The 21,144-nt window shown below is 40.7% G+C and overlaps 2 protein-coding genes across 3 annotated transcripts in view; one reads left to right on the top strand and one right to left on the bottom strand.

Annotated features, from left to right (window-relative positions):
- The window catches only part of LOC138983695 (ankyrin repeat and protein kinase domain-containing protein 1-like), a 23,891-nt gene extending 16,715 nt beyond the window's left edge, over positions 1–7,176 (top strand). For both annotated transcript variants that reach the window (XM_070356994.1, XM_070356995.1), the window contains exons 6-7: positions 1–161; positions 5,429–7,176. The exon at positions 1–161 is cut by the window's left edge and continues 72 nt beyond it. In XM_070356994.1, the coding sequence (XP_070213095.1) occupies positions 1–161; positions 5,429–5,653 (386 nt within the window). In that variant the 3' untranslated portion in view covers positions 5,654–7,176. The remainder of the gene's footprint in view (positions 162–5,428) is intronic.
- A 448-nt stretch (positions 7,177–7,624) lies between these two features.
- The window catches only part of LOC138983686 (uncharacterized protein C5orf34-like), a 45,385-nt gene continuing 31,865 nt past the window's right edge, over positions 7,625–21,144 (bottom strand). The window contains exons 7-12 of the mRNA XM_070356965.1: positions 19,054–19,117; positions 17,712–17,906; positions 16,955–17,091; positions 14,745–14,846; positions 10,720–10,760; positions 7,625–10,290 (exon numbers count right to left, since the gene is read on the bottom strand). Coding sequence (XP_070213066.1) covers positions 9,908–10,290; positions 10,720–10,760; positions 14,745–14,846; positions 16,955–17,091; positions 17,712–17,906; positions 19,054–19,117 — 922 coding nt within the window. The 3' untranslated portion in view covers positions 7,625–9,907. The remainder of the gene's footprint in view (positions 10,291–10,719; positions 10,761–14,744; positions 14,847–16,954; positions 17,092–17,711; positions 17,907–19,053; positions 19,118–21,144) is intronic.

Below are 21,144 nucleotides of genomic sequence, written 5' to 3'. Positions count from 1 at the left end.
AGCACAACTGCTGCATGACCACCAAGGGCAAGGTCTATCGCAAACGCCTGGGCATGGAGTACACCTTTGACCCCATAGAGATGGCGCTGGATGACGGCAGTTATCACCTGGTCAAGCTCTTCCTCTCTGCTGGGTATCCAGCAACTTCTTTTTCCTCACAGGTAATCTTGTGTTTTCATTTTCTGCTGATTGGGAACCCTTACCGAAATCTAGTATACCACAAATGTGCTACATGTAGCGCATAATTAGTACACTGTGGTACGTGCTAGAAATGTGCCAAATTGGAACCATGGACTTAGAAAAAAAAATAGACAAATGCAGTATACCACAAATGTGCTACGCCTGGTACATTTCTAGCATGCGCTACAAATGTGCCACAAAGGTTCCAATTTGGCACATTTGTGGTACATAAGCTAGAAATGTACTACATAACTGCAAACCGGCTTCTGGATTAGCACATTCCTAGCACGTGCCACAAATGTGCTACGCCTGGTACATTTCTAGCATGCGCTACAAATGTGCCACAAAGGTTCCAATTTGGCACATTTGTGGTACATAAGCTAGAAATGTACTACAAAACTGCAAACCGGCTTCTGGATTAGCACATTCCTAGCACGTGCCACAAATGTGCTACGCCTGGTACATTTCTAGCATGCGCTACAAATGTGCCACGAAATTTCCAATTTGGCACATTTGTGGTACATGAGCTAGAAATGTACTACAAAACTGCAAACCTGCTACTGGATTAGCAAATTTCTAGCATGTGCAACAAATGTGCTACGCCTGGTACATTACTAGCACGTGCCACAAATGTGCTACGCCTGGTACATTTCTAGCACATTTGGCACATTAAAAACTGAATTGTAGCTTATACTTATTGTATTTTTTATTAATAGTAATATTGTGCTATAATTTATAAATCCAATTGTACTTGTAGGTTTGCTGTTTTGTGGTACATTTCTAGCGCACACCAGCAGCAGCTATTCGAGCAATAAACCGGGTGAAAAATGCACATATTAGCACATTATTGGCATATTAATAGTACACTTATCGGCACACTGACCTAAAATCCAATTCACAAAATTATGGTCTTGTTCAAATCACTTCAATTGATTCACACACATACATTATATGCAAAAACAGAAAACCCAAAATAGATGTAGAAAGAATAAACCGCTTTTATTGAATGAATATGGAATGTCAGTAAGTAGTTACTAGTAACACACACTGACCTGCACAGACCTAGATCCTCATGGAAAATGAATGTCATTTACACATTACACCTACCTAGATTCTCATTGAAAATAAATTTCAGTTCCACGTGTTATTGTTTTGGAATTTGAGGTCAGTTGGGTAAGTGACACTTTACGGAGAAAACTTGAACTTCGCTGCCCCCGTTTTGTGACGATCAAGATTTCAAAGCTTCTGTAGTTAACCTTCAACGTACTTTGTGGGTTGAGGACGACCCAGAGCCTCACACAATCGACTTTATCTCTGAAACTTTTTGAGTTTTTAATTGAGACTTCATGCAATCTCTAATCACCATACGACCTTTCCATTGCCCATTTTTTGAAAGATTATCTTTGCGAACAAACAAATAAACGATAACGTGTAGAACTACACAGTCCGGATGATGTGGGTGGTGGACGACCCATATGGAATTACGTAATGAATGTTACGTTGTTTATCCTTATTCGGATGACGTGGGTCGTGTACGACCCATACTCTGCAAAGAGGCGGAAAAATGTTTATTCCTATCCGGATGGCGTGGATCATGTACAACCCATAACTTTTTACGTTGAATCCTTTGGAAAGTGTGGGTCATGTCATCCGGACTGTGAAGTGTGGGTCGTGTCATCCGGACTGTGTAGTCCAACGCTTGATCCGGTGAAGGTTAAAAAGAGAGTCAGAATGCCCGGGTCTTGATCCATGTCATTGATGCAGAAAAAGGCAGCTCACATGGGACTGCAGGCCATCAACTGCAAACACAAATAATATTCATATTAAAGATGACTTACTTATGCACTTTAAATAATTTATTAACGGTCGAGAAAAAACATTTGGATTTCTGTTTCAAGTGTTTGTTGGATTCTTCCATTCCTCCTGGGTCTTGCAGACTTGAAAGTTGACAAGAAAAGCTACTCTTCACTGTGCACCTGTATCCAGGGAATACTTGAAAAAAACAGCATAGTAGTTATTATTACTGTTGTCTAATACAGTAATACTATTACTAGTAACTTAATTTACAATTCAACATTTGATATTTTTTAATTTAATTTTGAAATTGAAGAGAAACAATTAGATAAACTTGCTAATTTTCAAATACTAAATGTATGGAAGGAAATAATTGGTTGGCAATATTACACATGACGAACGCAAGCACTCTTCGTGGATGCAAGTGAGCTATAAAGTATAATGAATGTCCATGGCCGATGACTCAGTCATAACTAACGTGCTCAATTCAAACTCAAAGCTAAGTTCTGTTCTACTACTACTTCTAGTGGCACTGGTAATAATAGTAGTACTGCAAAATGTGAAGATGAGTCTGTAACAGTAACTTGAGTAAGTGAAAGTTTGAAAAGAATGTGTATTTGTTTGTCTTCGTGCCATGCTACCAATTGACAGAGTCACTGTCACTGTGAGTGTGTCTATGATTTGAACTTCACTTTTCAATCACTCAACTCACTGGGTCAGCACAATAGCTACACTAAAAGTTAAAATACCACTGTATCAAAACAATCTACACAACTTACCAACTATAGAGTGAAGAAAGTGAGACAGAGTCAGTCACTCATTGCGATTCGGGTGGAGGCAGAGTGGATGTTTCGTTTCTGACTTAGCAAGTAGACGTGTCACTGTCACTGTCAGCCATGGTTCTCCAAGTTGTCAAAGGACCGGCTTGCTCTTCGCATGGAAGTAGTTGTGGATTTCAACATAGCAACAATATTGTAGACTTTGATCCCACACTTAGATATATAGTTCAAAAGCTTCGTTCATGATGCATTCCTGGGAAAATATCCACTCTGAACACAGCACTGTTTCAGTGTTTGAATCACATGGCAGTTTCGTGGGGTAGATTCAAAATGGCGGTGTATTTTGTCTCCTTTCATTTGATTGGGCGATATTTTTAGAAGTAGCCACTCACGCGAAGCGACACAATACATGATCAAATACCAAGCTTGTGCAAACCATGCAGACAAGAGAAAGCTGACTGCCTATTGTTTTCTCTTCTTATTCCACATTGACTTCCTTAAAAGTTTAAGTCCAAAATGCTTTCTCATAGTGACCTTCTCCATTTAAAATCTTGAAGGAACTTACAAGTACAATTATACTCTTTTTTTGTAATTTCTTATAATTTTGTTTATTTTTCACAAAAGCTATCTAGATGTGTGGATTTTGTATCAATGAGTATACAATTTAATACATTATGCTAATCTTTTATAAAGCTGATTTTGTGTGAAATTATGTGTTTATATACATTTTAACCATGAATCCCTGTGTTTTTACCCTGTATCCTATTTTTTTTTGTACTTAATTTTTACTGTGACAGTTTCTTTAGTTTATAAAATGCAAATTTCTGCTAAGTCCAAGATTGGCATATTTGTAGCATACTGTGAAAAAAACTAAGTCTTTACTAGCACACAAAAATGACAAAGTATTTCATTGGCATATTTGTAGCACACAAGAAAATAGCTAAGTCCATGATTGGCACATTTGTAGCACATAATCAGTGATGTTCCTAGGACTGGAGGGCAACAGGACAAAATGTCCTGAATCAACAAACTAATAGGACATCATGTCCTGACTACAAAAAAACAATAGGACATTCAGATCAAGCGAACCAATCATGGCACCTAACCTTTTTAGATGCCAGTGCGGATTTGCGAAAGTTGCTGCAACCAACGGTGAACGAGTTTGAAGCAACGCCATCCTCCTGACAGATGGTGCAGAACATCAGTTCTTTTTCTTTGCTGTAGCTGAGCCAAGGGAACATAGAAAACCAGCTCTGCACAAACTTGCTGGTCGCCCCTACTTTCGTTTCTTGCGTCTCCCCCTGCGTCTCTTTCTGAGGTTGTAGATCTATTGGCTCACCTTCTGAGGCTTCAGTCTCCGACGGGGCCGAAGGCCCTGCAACTTGACTGTCCGTGTCGTCCTTTTTTTTTTTAACAAAGCCACTCAAAAGTGTCTGCCCTTTTCCCACGCAAACCATTTTCTTCGGCGGCATCTTTGCAGAAATGTGGCGGCGGAAGTAAAGTGTCGCTGTCAAAAGTAGCGAGAGTTATGGCTCTTGTAATATTGTTCGGTCGAGAGTGAAAATTGAAGTTCAAGTAGGCCCCGATTCGAACTCGTTTTAACGGGGTTTGATACTTCAGTTTGTACAGATTCTTCTTGCAGTGACCGCTCTAGACGTAATACTATCGGACAATGACCGCTGACTTCGCGATCGGATCGGACATTTGACGGGACAGAGGTGTTTGCAATCGGTCATTTTACAACCTAAATCGGTCTATGACCGATGACCGACGCCTCGGAACATCACTGCATAATAAAATAGTTAAGTCTGTGATTGGCACATTTCTAGCGCGTAAGAAAATAACTAAGTCCATGATTGGCACATTTCTAGCACATGCAAAGAGCTCACAGTTGTTCGTTAGCACATTTCTGGTATAGAATAAAATGACAAAGTCCATGATTGGCACATTTCTAGCATAGGATTGAAACCTGTAGCACATTTTGTGGTATACCACAAATGTACCAATGGTTGTTCGTGGCACATTTGTAGTATACGTTTGGTACATTTAGTACATTTTTAGCATAGGATTAGCACAAAATTGGTATACCAATAATGTGCTAAAAACTGTAGGGGAAATGAGTCTTTGTGATTGGTTTGGTGTAAAAGCATCCATTATCAGCTTATGTCCTTCAAAAAAATCCTTTGCACATTGGAGCAATCTAGTTTTTTTTAAACAATTGTGTTACAAGAGAAAGGAGGCATTCCTTTAGCCACACACAAAGGCTGTGTCATTTGGTCACATCAGTACAACAGTTTGGAACTTGAGTTTATGAAGTGATGTACTGTGAATATTGTGAATATTGTGAACACTGTTTGAATGAGTATTACAGTTGAACCTGTCTACAACAACCACTCAAGGGTCACCAATAGTGGTCATTATAAGCAGATGGTCCTAAGGAAAACCATATATTTGTGCAAAAACAACATTGTTATCAAGAGGTTACCAGGGCAGGTTCAACTGTAGTTTATTTTATTACAAATGTGTGTTTTGTTGTTGTTGTGTGCTCATTCTATGCCAAATGCATCAGTAACCAGAGAAAAAAAGTAAGAAAAGCATTGAAAAAAGTTTGATCATAACCAGGAACACCAGAAAAATTAAATATGCTGTTTTAGTCTTTGTTGTTGTGTTATCAGCTGAGGGAAAGAATAAAAACAGACTCTGCCGAGTCCAACTCGATGTTGAGCAAAGAGCTACAACAATGGCTGCTGTCACGCATCTCGCATCCTGCAAGTCTGTGGGAGCTGGCAGTGTTCAGCATCCGCCACATCTTAGGTCAGTGTCTGCACAAGGTCGTGCCCGTGCTGCCCTTGCCCTCCAAGGTCAAGGACTCCATTCTACTCACCCACTTGCTGACCTAGAGCCAGTCTACTTAATGGAACACTGTCACTTCGTGTTCACCACCCTTCATTGTTGATCTCTCTCAACTGATTAGAAAAGGGTCGATTGGTTGGTTATTATTGTTTATCGAAAAGGGTAGGAAAGAAATGATTGGAAAACATCTGACAACCAAATTTATGTATGTAGCCATAGCTGATCTGTGCACTGAAAAGGTAAAAAAAAGAAAGAAAGGATGGACAGAGATGGTTAATGGCTGCTTCTGACAATGTAACAAAAACAATCTGTTACTAAAAATATCATCTGATTTTTACTCTTCCACTTACATGGGTTTATATTGCTCTGTGTACGGGAACAAAGAAGCAATATTGTTCTGTATAAGAAAAAAATCCATGCAGAAAGACCACCACGCTGTATTTGCCAGTGGTTTTTGACAATTTGTTTCTGTTTTTACAACAATGCTGCTTTTCATGTTCAATAGTAGATTTTCTAGTGAAATCTGTTATACAGTTGATAACCTGCCCTGTTATATAGTGCTATATGTTTTATGTAAAATCAATGTCTTGTTTGTACTATTGTTATGTACCACGCCTGAATTTCTCTATGAGATAATAAAGTATTCTTATTCTTATTCTTATATACTGGTACACAAGTGCACTTTCGGTCTCCTATAATTATCCCTTGTTCTAAGTAACACTGGATTGCTGTGAACATAATCTTGTATATCGTTGTTGACTCTTGTGTAGCAAACAATGTGCTTCTTGTTTTAGATGTGTGATTTATGTAATGCTTCAAAAAATGTCATTTACTATTGTGATGTCATTCACACACACATACACACAAATAGAAGATGACTTTAAACAGTTATAGTGCTTGTGAAAGAGTCTGATATACAGCAGGAAAAAGAGAGATTGTGGGTTTGTGTGTGTGTGAGTGAGACATTATTTTTTTTACTTTCCTGTATAAAACATGCACTTAAGCATGCATGCAAAGAGCCGCTCACTTGAAACTCATGACTCAAAATACTTCTGTCCACAATATATTATGTGTAAATAGTGGTCTGTGTTTTTGAAAGAGGAATACGGAGAAGAAGAAAGGTATTCGTCTTGTCAAATGATTGTTTTTTTCTTATCATGTTGTAGAAACAATGCTTCTCTTATTGTCAGATCAGTTGTGTTTTGTTTGCTTTGTGATTAAAAAGATACATTGCAGGCTACTTATTTTTCAATCAGTCTCCGTCCAAAAGTTTGTCAATATTTTTATAATGGTGCTTTTCACTGTTCTTGAATTGTATATTTTTTTAAGTGCAATCTGATGTACCTTAAGTACTTAAATCCACTTACTTATATGCTGTATTGCATGGTCATGGCTAAGAATGGATTGCTATGACCATAACCTTCTTGGCCCAATTTACCCAGAGGTGCAATAGAAAATGGTGCTAGTTTTTCCTATTTGTTAATTGTGCACATCTTTATGGTGCATTTGTTTTTACTTTGACTTCTTTTGCAAAACAAAAAGTAAATAAAGAAAACATTTGGAAGTCAACTTTTAATGTGTGTGTGCATGTGTGTGTGAGAGAAAGAGAGATAGAGCAATAGATTACATGGATAGATAAATGCAACAATGAATTAGATTTGTTCTTTGGAATAGCTTTCTTTAATCATTGTCAGTTAAGTGGAACAACCAGAAGTGGCAAAACAGAAACACTTGGATTGAATGATTTGATTCACTTGATCTGGTTCATGACGTGCATGAAACCACTGCATCGGTCTCGAATAGCAGCTAGCATCTGCTGAAGGGACATTAAAACCCAAAAACCAACCAACCAACGTGCATGAAACCAACACTTGTAAAGTAGTCAACACAAATAAAATTGTCAACTCATACACAGTCAAACATACAAACGCTTAGAGCACCAGACATCATGAGGCGTTCTTGTCTATGTCTGCTCACTCAACAATCCACAATCCCCCCACACCTAAAACTCTCAGATGCACATGTCATCAAGTTTGTATTTGTATAAATATAATCACATAAAACTGATACCACCAACACAGTCACATGTCAGCAAAAACAAGGTATACAGTCTTGATGTAACATGCACTTTGACCTCAACAATAACCTTGTCAGCGTCATCAGTTCATTTACAATGCTAAATGGCAAAAGTTAACATGCTGTAAATATAACTGCAAATGCATGGAACATGCACACATGATTTATGAAAATGCTCCACTTGTCATCTCTCTGTCATGCCGTTTCTCTTGCAAAACTTGTAAACACCACTACTATTGTGCAGCTAATAAAATACCAGTACTCTACGATTGTATAAACACATGATTCTACATGATGCACTGAAAGCATTTTTATACAAACATATAATTCTTTGTTATAATACTCCATCATTGCTTGAGAATCATAATGCATCTTGAAACGTCATTTTGATTGTTGGACATGTTAATTATGTAAATTGTACTGTAGTTAACTTGAACTTCTATTTCTTCTAAACTGAGCAAAAAAATTATTGCACCCATTTTTGTACCCCAACTAAAACATTCATTCACGTGTCATTTTATTCAAACTTTATATGCCATTAAAGGCCCTTCACTTGGCTACCTTGCACACTTTTCAGATTCAAGATTTCTGTTGTAGGTATCACGTGACCGCCGCCGAAGTCAGGGTACCCACAAAATCGACCTGACAAAAACCATAGTCCCATATTTTAAAATCTGTAAAAATTCAGGATTTGCTGATAAGAAACAATTCTGCATATCGATGAAAATGCCATTCAATTTCCATTCAAAACCAGTTTAATTTGTGCACCTAACATGATTAGTCTTGATACAATCTGTTTTCAAAAGAGGTAGGGGTTAACAGTTCAAAAGGCCCAAAAGAGCACGTTTTGCCGTCATTTTGTAGGGGGTCCTCCACTGAAAGTTCAATATATCCTAAATGTCTCGATGAAAATGTTTAAAACTTCCAGCAAACACGACCAATAGGTGAATAAAGATCACCATAACTTTTTGTGAATATATTGGCAATACAGGTAAAGTTACGTAACGTTTCCAAAAGAACTTAAAAAAAAATATTCATATTAATTCAGTGTGTTATGCCAAATATTTGTGACGTAGCATGCAGGGCCAATAATGGTTATATCAGTATTTGCGAAAGTTTTAGGCAAATCTGAGCACTGGCAGGAATTTGCTGGAGGTATGAACGCGATAGAAAAATTCGTTAACTCTGTCATTTGTACTGTGTATGCGAACGGCAGAGATTTCCAGTCGTTGGCCTGTGCTTACTTCGCTGTTGGTTGTTCAATCCCAAAGCATTGTGCCTGGTGTGATGCGCGTTTGTGAATTGCTTGTTATTGATAGGGAAGAGACTGTCAGTGCGCGTGTATGTGTGTGTTTGTGTGTGTGTGTGTGTGTGTGTTTCTCTTTCCTCTCTCTCTCTCTCCAAAACGGTTGCTAAGCCACATACACGCATGCACGCTCACCGGCACACGCACCCACTGGCATGCACATACGCACGTATACACACACAGGAACACACTCGCACAAATACAATCAGCATGCCCCACATCTCTTTCTCTCCGGATCTTTGGCAGTCGCACAAGCACACACCCTGCACTTTCTGCAGTAATATCACTGTTAAATAGCATTCATGCTGTCTATTGTCCTCCTTCACAACTGTGTGGCCTGCATTGTGCCCTTTATGTCGCCTTCTTGCACTCATCTGCTTTGCGGTCATCCTGCTTTTCATTTATATACCTTTGATACTTTTTGCATTTATTCATGACTTGCATGACCCAGTATAATTAACAGACCCAAGGTGAAGGCCACACAGTTTGTTGGGGGGACCAGAACTTCAGGCCAGAAAACACGTGAAAACTTTACTACAACATGGATTGCTTTGAAAGACTGATCAGCACACAGAACCCATGTACGTCGCAACACCCCCCCCCCCCCCCCCCCCCCCCCCCGCAGTCACTCACTTTGCAAACATAAATCTGCAGTGAAATGTCCTAGCATAGAATTCTCACACACTAAAACAGCGTGGGAAACATATTTCTTCTTTACCATTTGCATATCCCATGTTTTATTTGTGTTCCTTCACTGTGTGGTTTATCTCCCATCAATATTCATGCTGTCTTTTTACAATAATTCATTGAAAAGCCCTTTACATTCGTCTTTTTGCAGGAATTCAATCTCCTGTCAGCACGCATAGCCTTCATGTTGTCTTTTTGCAGGAATTCAATCTCCTGTCAGCACGCATATCCTTCATGTTGTCTTTTTGTGCTCATTGACCATTTGGTCGATGTCGTTGATCATCTGTGAGGTTCTGAGCAAGGCCTCCCTGACACAGTTAAAACCCTGCGCCAACTCCACACCTCTGGGGCCCAACACCAGTGGCAGCTGACGCCCCTGTGCCTGTCCTGCGGGAATCATTCCCACTGCTGCTACAGAGCTGTGGAAAGCACGTGGAGCTGTTGGAAAGCCAGTGTTATACTGGCGCGACTGTGGAGGATGGATGGGAAAAGTTACGTGACTTGATGAAGGCTGAAGGTTGGGGACTATACCCACCTTAGCTGGATGGAGTTCTGCTGAGTGAGGACTGCCTTGACCAGTATTGGCATTGCTCACACCCGTGTGGTCAATGATGTCTGTCACAAGCTCAGGTGGCAAATAGTTTGTTTTTTAAACTTGAGCGTGGCAGACGTACGAGTGAGACAATGCAAAATAGTTAACTCGTATACCACAACAAAAGATCAACAAACAAAGTACAACAGCAGACATCACCCCTCTTCTACAACTCAATTTTTCACACACAAAAACACTCATTAAATAATTTGATATACATTTTATAAATCCAAATCTTCTTAAAACTCAATATCGTGTATAATAGTAAAATGACAGAACAAAATAAGGAGCCTCCTCTGTTGTAAGACACCATAAAATGGTTTTGTTGTCTTTTTTCTTTCCTGATTTTAGAGGGAGTAATACTGGTAATCATGCCAGTAGTAATTCAGCAGCATCCTCAGACTATAATTTTAAGAGTTAATTATTTAACTTCATAAATGTCCAAAGGATACAATTGAAACATTCGATTTTCTTCAGCTCAGCTTCTGCGGATCTGTAACAGAGAAATCGGTCAACTGTTTGAACAGATGATTCTCATCTCTTCAAGCCTTCTCTTTTAAAAGGACACACTCAGTCTCATGTGCATTTTTCTGTTCTGAATTCCAAAAACTACAGCAATGTAAGTTCCTACAAGCTGACTTAAGTTTAAAAGTACTTTCACAACATCCCTAGATCACTCTAACACATGCACACTATGTAGTGGGGCTCGTATGTTGCAGACGCACTCATAAATCATTCACATCTTGCAACAAACATCATACTTTGTGATATTGTTCCTTATAATTATTTAAGGGATTTTAGATACAGAGCCACTTCAGAAATCGTTTTTTTTGTTTTTGATAGGGAATAAAAGGCTGCATTTACAGCAGACGAAATTCGTACCAAAAGCGCTCAGCAGTAAATATTCCCAACTCAGCAAATGTAAAATTCAATGGTTTACTATGCACCAGAAGTTGTCTGCTGATAACACATGCATGACATAAATACTCTTATGGGTATTTTTGTGTTCTGGTATTTAATTTGATCGTTTTAAGAATTTTATATATCCGCAGCATGAAAATTCAAGATGGCGGCCTCCGCAACATTGCGTGTTTTGATTTGAGCGAAAACAACGTTTCTGAAGGTAAGTTTTCAAGAATACGCATCCATTCACCAATGTCACATCATTTTACTGTTTAATTCTCCCCTGGGGTCTGTTATTCATCGGGTGAAGCGCTGAAATGCAGAGACTTTGTTTAATCTTGCAATAGCTCATCAGCTGGATTGTGATGCTGATAGATCTAGATCTATCTGTTGATTACAAGTAAGGAAATCATGATCGCCACGCTGGTGATTTTAAACAGATTAAACGAACTTTGAATAAAAGGCGAGGAGAAAGAGATTGTTCATGGTATGATAAATGATTAGTCCTGCCTACGTTAAGGACTTCCATAAGGTGGGGAGGGGCAGAGTCAAAAACTGAGTGAGGGTAGGCCAGATAGTAGGATGACCAGCTGGAGATAAAAACACTCCACTCCCCATGTCTTTACAGTGTTGTGATCAAACTTTCAAAGACGGTAGGTAACAGACAAAAGCACTGATACAGTGTATGCTAATCAAATGAGATAAGTGGTTTTGAAATGAAGAGGTACCGCTCTTTGAGTTTTACAATTTTGGTTTGTTGCTTGTTTCTCATCCTTTTGCTTATTTTAAGTTGACCGTGCATTGGTGTGAATTTTATTTTTACAGGATATATACAAGAGTTACACCACATGCCGGTTCCTGGGAACAAGCGTTCTGCATTTATTCCGGTGCCACAGAAGGGAGCTGATTTCAGTAGTACTACTGTATCAAGGTTTGTTACCTAATACATCTTAACAGTAAGATTTTTTTATTTGTATTAATTGGAACATGTTTGCACATCATTTGTAAGCGACCTCTGTGAATTTGATGGGTTTAACGTACGAACCCTCACTATGGTCAACATTCTGTTAGCGACTGTTTGAAGCGAATAAATGTAGCGGTCAGAAAGATTCCAGAATCAGTTGGGTCACTGGAAACTGTGTTTGTTTGTTTTTTTAACCTGAAACAGTAAGAATTATACGAATTCATGAAATACAATTTTCTTTCATTTTGGTCTGTTGTGTGAAGACTTGCTAACCCGGCTTTGACCGACTCTCTGAGATAGTAAACATTATTCAAATACATTCAAATAAAAATGTCACTTTTCATCTTTTGTGTGAAGGGTACCCCAGGCTGATTTCCTGCACCATGGATGTAGAGGAGGCCAGACAGTCTGCTTCTCATTCCAGCTGTGTTGCGGTTTTTTTCTGCTCGTGAAGTGTATCGCCACATTGCCAAAGCCATTGGTCAAGAGAAGTCACCCTGTCTGCCCATTTTGCATAGCCTTACAGGCTGTGACACTATGTCGTTCTTCAATGGTATTGGGGAATCAGAAGGCTTGGGAAGTATGGCAAGCATTTGAAGACGTCACTCAAACTTTCTTCAGGTTGTCTGCTCCTCTTTGTAAGCTGAGTACCACTGACAGGGCAGCACAAGAGCTTTTTGGTGTACATTTGTAGGACAAAACCAGCAACGTACTGGGTGTAAACAGTGCTAGACGGTACCTCTTCAGTAAAAAGAGCTGCCAAACTGATTGACCATAATCCCCTTACAAGTGAGGTGCTGCTGCAGGACATGAGATTGCATTGAGAAGAGCCATCTACCTATTAGACTTCCAAACTCTGTGGGCTGGCAGTTCAAGGCTGGAAAGTGGGAGTCATTCTGGACGAGCTTTCAAGAGGTATCCAGCGTGTGCCGAGAACTCAGTCATGAGGTGTGCCTGCAAGAAGAGCTGTACAACAAAACGCTTCAAATGCTGCTAAGAAGGACTGCAGAGCACAGCTCTCTGCAAATGTGCTTGCATGCCTGTGAAAACTGTCAGCATCTAAACTGTGCAAAAATATTATTGCACCCATTTTCATACCCCAACTCAAACTTTTATTCCTGTGTCATTTTATTCAAACTGTCTATGCCATTAAAGGCTCGCATCTTCGCTATCTGGCACATTTTTTTTTAACATCATCATTTACGCCGTCAAAATAAGGATACCCTTGACGTGACAAAGAGATGTGACAAAAACTTCGGGTACCTTTTAAAAAGCCGACGACAATTCCTGAGGCACAACTGGGTCACTGTTGTATACGAAGAGAAAGTCAACTTGATTATCCATCCAGAACAGGTTGTTTTATTTCGCCATCTTGCATATTTCTAGTGTTGTGCCATTGTACCTTCTGATGTATGTGTCCATCTCACGAATGAGATGTTTATGTGTCAAATTTGAGGGATACCCAAGTCAACTAAAATCCATGTATTTTAGCAATGACCAAGTGGGTTGCGTTGAAACTTTCAGGAATGTGTGTCTACGCACGAGGCGTAGTTCAACCGTTTGAGTACACTTTCAAATCTTCACGAAATAATATTTTAAAAACTGCCACAGGTTTGTTGACTTACATCCCACATATTTTTGACTTCGCATGTATATATGACAGATGGTTGTTTCAAGTACTGCCAAAGTTTCTTTTGAGTATAGACACTTGCCGGAATGTGCTAGTTGTGTAAACACATGAGAACAAACAACGTTTTCGAAATACAGCGATTATGAATTTTAGTCGACTTTTGAGTTGATACATTACATTTTTATCAGTTTTATTTTGGGGGTACCCTTATTTGGGCGGCGGTCAAATAACCCATGTAAAGGCCATCTTTTATCTTAAAAGTGTTCCAGTTAGCCAAGTTGAGTGCCCTCAATAGCATACATTGAATATAACAGCACAGGAATGAATGTTTTCGTTTTGGTATGAAAATTGGTGCAATATATTTATTTTTGCACAGTTTAGGTAATCCACAAATTCTTCAACCCTGCCACCCACACCGTCCAATCATTCTCTGCACCAACAATACATGTATTGTTTTGTTTAAAAATGTGTTTGTGTTAGTTTCTATTGCAAGAGAATGTCTTGTAGCATCAAAAATGCCTAAATACCCTTTTATTGGCGGCCATTTTGAAAATTGTAAAAAAACTACTGATTTCTTAATTTTTTCACGGTGGCTCTGTATCAGGTTTTGTTAAGCAAAAGCAAATGTCCATTTACGCCAAATTTGCTGTTAATCACATGAAGTGAAATATGCCTAACATACCCAACCGTTTACACTGGCGGCCATTTTGAAAAATTGTTTAAAAACTACCCATTTTTTTATTTTTCGCGATGGCTCTGTATCAGGTTTTGTTAAGCACATAAAACTCTTCATATTTGCTTAATTTGGTGTTTGTTGCATGATTTGAATGATTTTGCAACATAGGAGCCCCACTAATGGATTGAGGATGTTCCACTGAGGAATAAAAACCAGCTAACCAGAAATCTACAATGTTGTTTCTGCCTGATACCATTACGTCTGTATATTAAGTGAGAGTGTTACAAAGAGATCATTCTCTAACCTGTATGCATTCTGATGGTTTTCCTTGTGCTGGTAAAACTCTCGCCGCTCTTTCGGTGAAGACTGCACCCACTTGATCCATTCTTTGGCTGCCTCAATATATCTGTGTCAAACACACCAGTATTTTTTAAGCAAAAAAGTATCGATAGAAGATCCTTTTCACTAAAGTACGGTGAAACAGACTCTCACCAGCAAGAACCACAACAGCAGGTTGAGACCACGTTACATGTATATGTTACTTGTAGTACCAAAGTTAGCTACAGTGAAGTAAGATGATATACTATCCTTAGTTTCAGTGCAGTTCATTCAAACAACAGGTGAATGTGCACATCAATTTATGTAGTTTATTTCTGGCAACCAGTGATGACAGCAAAGATCCAGATAAGAAGGGAATTCTACAACTTAGACATAGGCAGAGCCTACTACACTCTTCAAAAAAAGTTAAGGATCACTTTTTTACAAGCACGCCACACAAAACAGACAAGACCGAATTCTTTCATTTTTTTAAAATTATATAATTGAACAACCAAGGAGTAATGACAAACAAAGCAAAGATCGAACGCGGCAGCGACAATTTAACAGTGTGTCAAACGTGACAACCCTCGAAAATGGAATTCACAACAATGTGAATCAGTGTCAATAACGCGCGTGCCCTCCGTTGTGTGCCAGGAATTCAACACATCGTTGGCGCATGGAGTGGATCAGGTTGCATATGAATGCTCTGGGAACTCCATTCCACTCCTGCTGGAGCCATTGCAGCAGTTGACCCAGATTGGCAGGAGGAGGGTGATGTTGCTGTACCCGACGACAAAGCTCGTCCCACATGTGCTCTATGGGCTTCAGGTCCGGGCTGTTGGCTGGCCACAGCATCCTGTTGACCCTGGCCTGCTGGATGAAGGTGTTTACAGCTGCAGAGCGATGGGGAGGTGCGTTGTCATCCTGAAGAATCGCACGAGGGCCGATCGCTTGGAGGGCCGGAACGACCAGGGGTTGCAGGATCTCATTCTGGTAGCGGACACCGGTCAAGTTGCCCACTACATGGTACAGAGGTGTCCTGAGACGTGTGCTGATCCCTCCCCAGACCATCACAGAGCCTCCGCCAAAACGCTGTCGTTCCAGAACAGCGCCTTTTGCGAAGCGCTCTCTGCGACGCCTCCACACTCGGATGCGACCATCAGCAGGTTCCAAGCAAAAGCGGGACTCATCTGTAAACAACACCTGAGCCCACTGCTGACGTTGCCACCTCACATGTTGAGTGCACCAGGCTCGGCGAGCTGCTCGGTGATTAGCAGTCAGGGTTGTTCCTCGGACTGGACGCCTTGCACGCAAGCCAAAGTTGTGTAAGCGGTTTCGGATCGTCTGACCACTAACAACAGTGTTGGTGGTAGCTTGTAGGCGTTGCCTAATGTTGTTTGCCGTAGCCATTCTTTGTTGCATGGCCTGCCTCTGAATAAAGCGATCCTCTCTTTGTGTGGTGACTCTGTGCCGACCAGAACGTTGTCGCTCCTGCACTCTTCTAGTTGCGTTGAATCTCTGTTTTAGTCTGATGATGACAGAGGGAGCCACTGCAAGCCTCTGGGCCACTTCCCTGGCAGCAACACCGTCTTGTAGCCATCCTATTGCCCTTCCTCTATCCAAATCGCTCAGTTTCCTTTGTGGGGGCATGTTGCTACTGTGCATAATTGTGTCAGCGTGTCAACCTTTAAACACAAGCTGGTGAGCGATGTTCCTAGCCAGGACCCTGTTGTAGCACGTGCATCACAACCTTTTGCCCTGGCATGCGTTCCGCACATTTCATGGGGCTATAAAAAACACCCTTTTTCTTCCAAAATGCAGAAGCTTATGAGAAGTCCCACAAAGGGAAATAACTCTGCCTGCCAAACAAAATTCTAGGTCAAGACTCATTGTTTATTTGTTAATTCAAACACATTAATCTTTTAATTATTATGTCGATGTTTAATTTTTTGGCCATTTTTTTATAATTAGATCCGTTTTTTCAACCGATCCTTAACTTTTTTTGAAGAGTGTATCTGCAACAGGGGCTTCCACTGCAAAACTCCCCTCCGCACAAAGCCTGTGATGAATCCCTGGGCATATCCTACCGAGATGAAAGTTGATATTGTTCAAAATCAGGAAAACCATCCAGTAACCATTTCCTAAATCAGGAATATCAGTTTCCAGGCGGGAGCTTTCATCCCTTACGAACCCTACCTTGTGTACACCCCAGGGCTGTGTATGTCCACAATGATGTATTTCCCTGTGGGCAGCAACAGGCGGCAGCGGTGACTGCTCAGCTGCTGGTCAAAACTGGTCACCTTGACAGACGCCAGCTGCTCTGCCGAATGATGCTGAAAACAGAGGTGTTGTCTTTTTTTTTTATTGGAACAGATGCTGGTACAATATTACACCCCCCCCCCCCCCCCCCAATCTTCTGAGACCTTCAATTTTTTGGGGGAGAAAATGAGGTCTTAAAAGGGATTGAGTCTTAAACTAAGTAAATTGACAGACACTTTAAACAGAAAACCTGAAGAAAATAAGGGGGTGTTTTAAAAGGGGGTCCCAAAATGTTCTTCTTCCCTTCAGCTTAAACACTGTTTGAGAACATGTTTCATTTAAACGGACACAGTCTACTTTAAAATCATAACTTTGCTTTGACACTGCACTATAACCAGCCTCGCACATCTTCACACAAATTCCAAGTAGTGAAGAGTAACATGCTGATAAAACATCATTGCACTTGATAAGTAGAGACCCTATCAATCACTTAACAAATAAACAGGATGGACATGGTAAATAAGTGCTAATATGTTCATTCTATTTTCACTTAAAACACAATGATAAATGTTAAAGCTGAAATTATTTTCTTCCTCACTAATATACCTCTTGTGCGTTCTCCTTTCTTTCACTTTCTTTCACTTTATGTCAACCACTACCAAATGTAAGCCATCGCAACACTTGCTACTAGTACCTGGGAATGGTCTGAATGCTTTAAACATCCTTTCAAACGCTCAGAAAAATCTGACACCATATCCAGGGCAGTGCGATCATCAAACAGTATCCTGATGCGACCGTTGGAATAGGCTGTGAAGCGGCCATAGCCAGGCGCGCTGCACTCTTCCAGCACCGATGATGACAGTGGCTCCACAACCTGCAGAGGTGCTTGCTGCTCAACAAACAAAACAAACCAATATCAGATTCTCACAGAAACAGTCACTCTCCAAATTTGCTTTTACTACTCTGCTGTAAAGATATGTTTTATCCTGATAATGATGATGATAATGATGATGATGTTGGCATTGATTGATATTGACATGAGGTCAAATATTACAAACATAAACTGCAAAAGAGCCAGTTACTCAGCATACTCGTCCTAGTTCAATCTGTGGGAGAAATCAGCTGCAGGGAAACAGTTGTCCAAAAAAGCAATACAATTTGTGCTTTGAGCATAATGAACAGCCATTATACAGTAGTCCCTTCCATTTCCGACCCTTTCGTGGGCGTGAACCTACCCGGAGCGGCCAGCTTTCCCATGACTAATGAGTTTTCCTTCTATAATTGACTCTTAATGGCCGTTAACCTGTCTGACGCGGTCAACGGTCACTGATTTTTGCCCTAAGGTGCCCCTCTTACTCGACAGGAGCGGCCACTTAACGGCCACTTGTCACTTTCGCGGGTGAGCGCCTGTGGTGTGTGTGTGTGTGTGTGTGTGTGTGTGTGTGTGTTGTGTGCACAGACGGCACAGCACGAGCAGACGACATGAATACTTACGCATGCGCAAACTGTAAATACAGACATGCGCATACATGTACATTTACGGCAGTCACTTCCGGATCGATCACAGCTGATGTGAGTTTGAAACACTTGTTTATCTGACACTCAAATACATATATAATAATCCAAACAACACACATAGAAACATACGAAACAATAGCTTAGCCAGGACGATCGAGTTAAACACGCAAATAATTAAGATGTATAAACGAAAGCAAAACTAACAGAGACAATGAATCGGTGGATGATCGCTTTCTTTTCTTCATGAAAACTTGATCGTGTTTTGGGGTTTTTTTTGGAGGAGGAGGGGGCCTGTAATGAACGGCCACCTGATATTTGCGGTCACCTTTGCAATGACTAATGGGTGACCGGATATGGCAGGTACTACTGTACTCCGAGCTCAGCTAATTTTCATCTAAATACAGGTCATCAAGTGTAAAGATTCATTTATTGGTACCACACAAGGGTAGTTTTGAGACTGATGTGCAGCTGTACCAACATTACACATGTGCTCCATGGTGATCAGACAGCAGTCCTACCTTCCAGCATGGCAGCTCCGCCCTCTCCAACAGTCTGCTGCTTTGTATGCATCCTGTCAGCAACCTGACACGACAAGAACATACCTCTATTTAACAAACAAAGTGTGTCACTGTAAAACAACAGGAGCACTGCATTCTTCATGTCTTATGTGATTTGGCATTTCCTATTATATTTCCCAACTGCTAATATATTATAAACTTGGCCAAAAAATTATTGCAACAATTTTCGCACGCTACGAAAAGCGTAAAAACGCAATCCATTTTAGTTCAACTTTATATGCTGGAACAGGTAACTATGTCAACTGTTCATATCATTTGTCTGATCGGTGGTAATTTGTATAGGCATCCCGTGACAGCCTGTCAAACAAGGTCACCCCTAAATTCGACCTGACAAAAACTATAGCCCCGTATTTTTAAATCTGCAAAAAATCAGAATGTGCACTTACCAAACACTTCTGACAACCATTGGAAAGGCCATTCAATTTCCTGTTCAGAGCATTTTGTTTGATGCACCTTACTTCTCTAATCTTTGTGTAGCCTTTTGTCAAAGGCGGTAGGTGTCAACCGTTTCAGAGGCCAAAAAAGGCATGTTTTGCGGCCATTTTTGAGGGGGGTCTTCCACTGAAAGAGCCATATCTGCTTAAGTTCTCAATGAATTGCTTTATAAATTTCAGAAGTTATGACCAATAGGCTGACCAAAATATGTGTTAATTTTTGTGAACGTGTATACTAAGCGTGTCATATTACGCAACTTTTCCGAAAGACCTAAACAAATATTCTTATTAATTCAGGGTTTGAGGACAACAAATCGTGACTTTGCATGCTAAGAAAACATTGGTTGAGGCAATTGGTACCAAAGTTTCAGGCAGATCTAAGTGCTGGTTTACATTTGCTGGAGATGGGAACGCACAAGAAAAATTATCGATCATAGTCTTTTGTACTGTATTCGGTCTCCATAGAGATTTACAGTCCTGGGCCTGTGCTAACTTGGCTGAGGTTATTTTTAGTCGGAGCGCTGTGCTGATTTGATGGTTACTATGATAAGAGTCTGCGGCGTGCGCACGGTAGTGTGTGTGTGTGTGTGTGTGTGTGTGTGTAACTGTAAGGAACAGACGCACACAAAAAGCTTGCAGAGAGAGAGGAGAGAGAGAGAGGGGGGGAGTCAGAGGAAGAGAGAGAGATGAAATAGGGAGTCAGAGGAAGTGAGAAAGCTACAATGAGAGAGAAAGAGAGGTGAGGAGCATGCGCACGATAGACAGATACAGAGGGATAGAGAGAGGGGCACACACTCTCAGTCTCTCTCTCTCTCTCTGTGTCTCTTATTACACACACATAATCACAAACAGACACACACACACACACACATATGCACACACACACACATGCATGCGCACACACACATGCACACACACATCCCCACACACACGCATACCACCACCCCCACCTAAACCCACCTACACCCCCTTCCCTTTCCCTACCACACACACACGCATGTACACACACACACACATACAACCCTCCCTCTCTCTCTCTCTCTCTCTCTCTGTGTCTCCAACACACACATAATCACGAACAGACTCAAACACACACATATACACACAGGCAAACACACACACTCTCTCTCTGCAGGCTTTTCATGTGTGCACACACACACACATACATACACACTTTTGTCCTTCTTTCTCTCTCTCTCTCTCTCTCCAGGCTGTCAGTGTTGATCTATTCCTAACACACACACACACCCTCACTGACACACCGCACACTCTCTCACATGCATGCACGCACTCTCTCTCACTCTCTCTCACTAACACACACACAAGTCTACCCCCCCCCCCCCCCAGACTCCTATAACCATCAAATCACCAAAGCGCATCACACCGAGCTCCGGCTAAAAATAACAACAGCCTAGTCAGCACAGGCCTAGGACTGTTAATCTCTACAGCGACTGTATACAGTACCAAAGACGATGATCAATAATTTTTCTTGCGCGTTCCCATTTCCAGCAAATGTAAACCAGCACTTAGATCTGCCTGAAACTTAGGCACCAATTGCCCCAACCATTTTTGTGTTAGCATGCAAAGTCATGATTTG

This window comes from Littorina saxatilis, linkage group LG13 (genome assembly GCF_037325665.1).
Source record: "Littorina saxatilis isolate snail1 linkage group LG13, US_GU_Lsax_2.0, whole genome shotgun sequence".
Classification (NCBI taxonomy): domain Eukaryota; kingdom Metazoa; phylum Mollusca; class Gastropoda; order Littorinimorpha; family Littorinidae; genus Littorina; species Littorina saxatilis.
The sequence above is the reverse complement of the archived record's forward strand: the minus strand, read 5'-3'. Positions and strand labels throughout refer to the sequence as shown.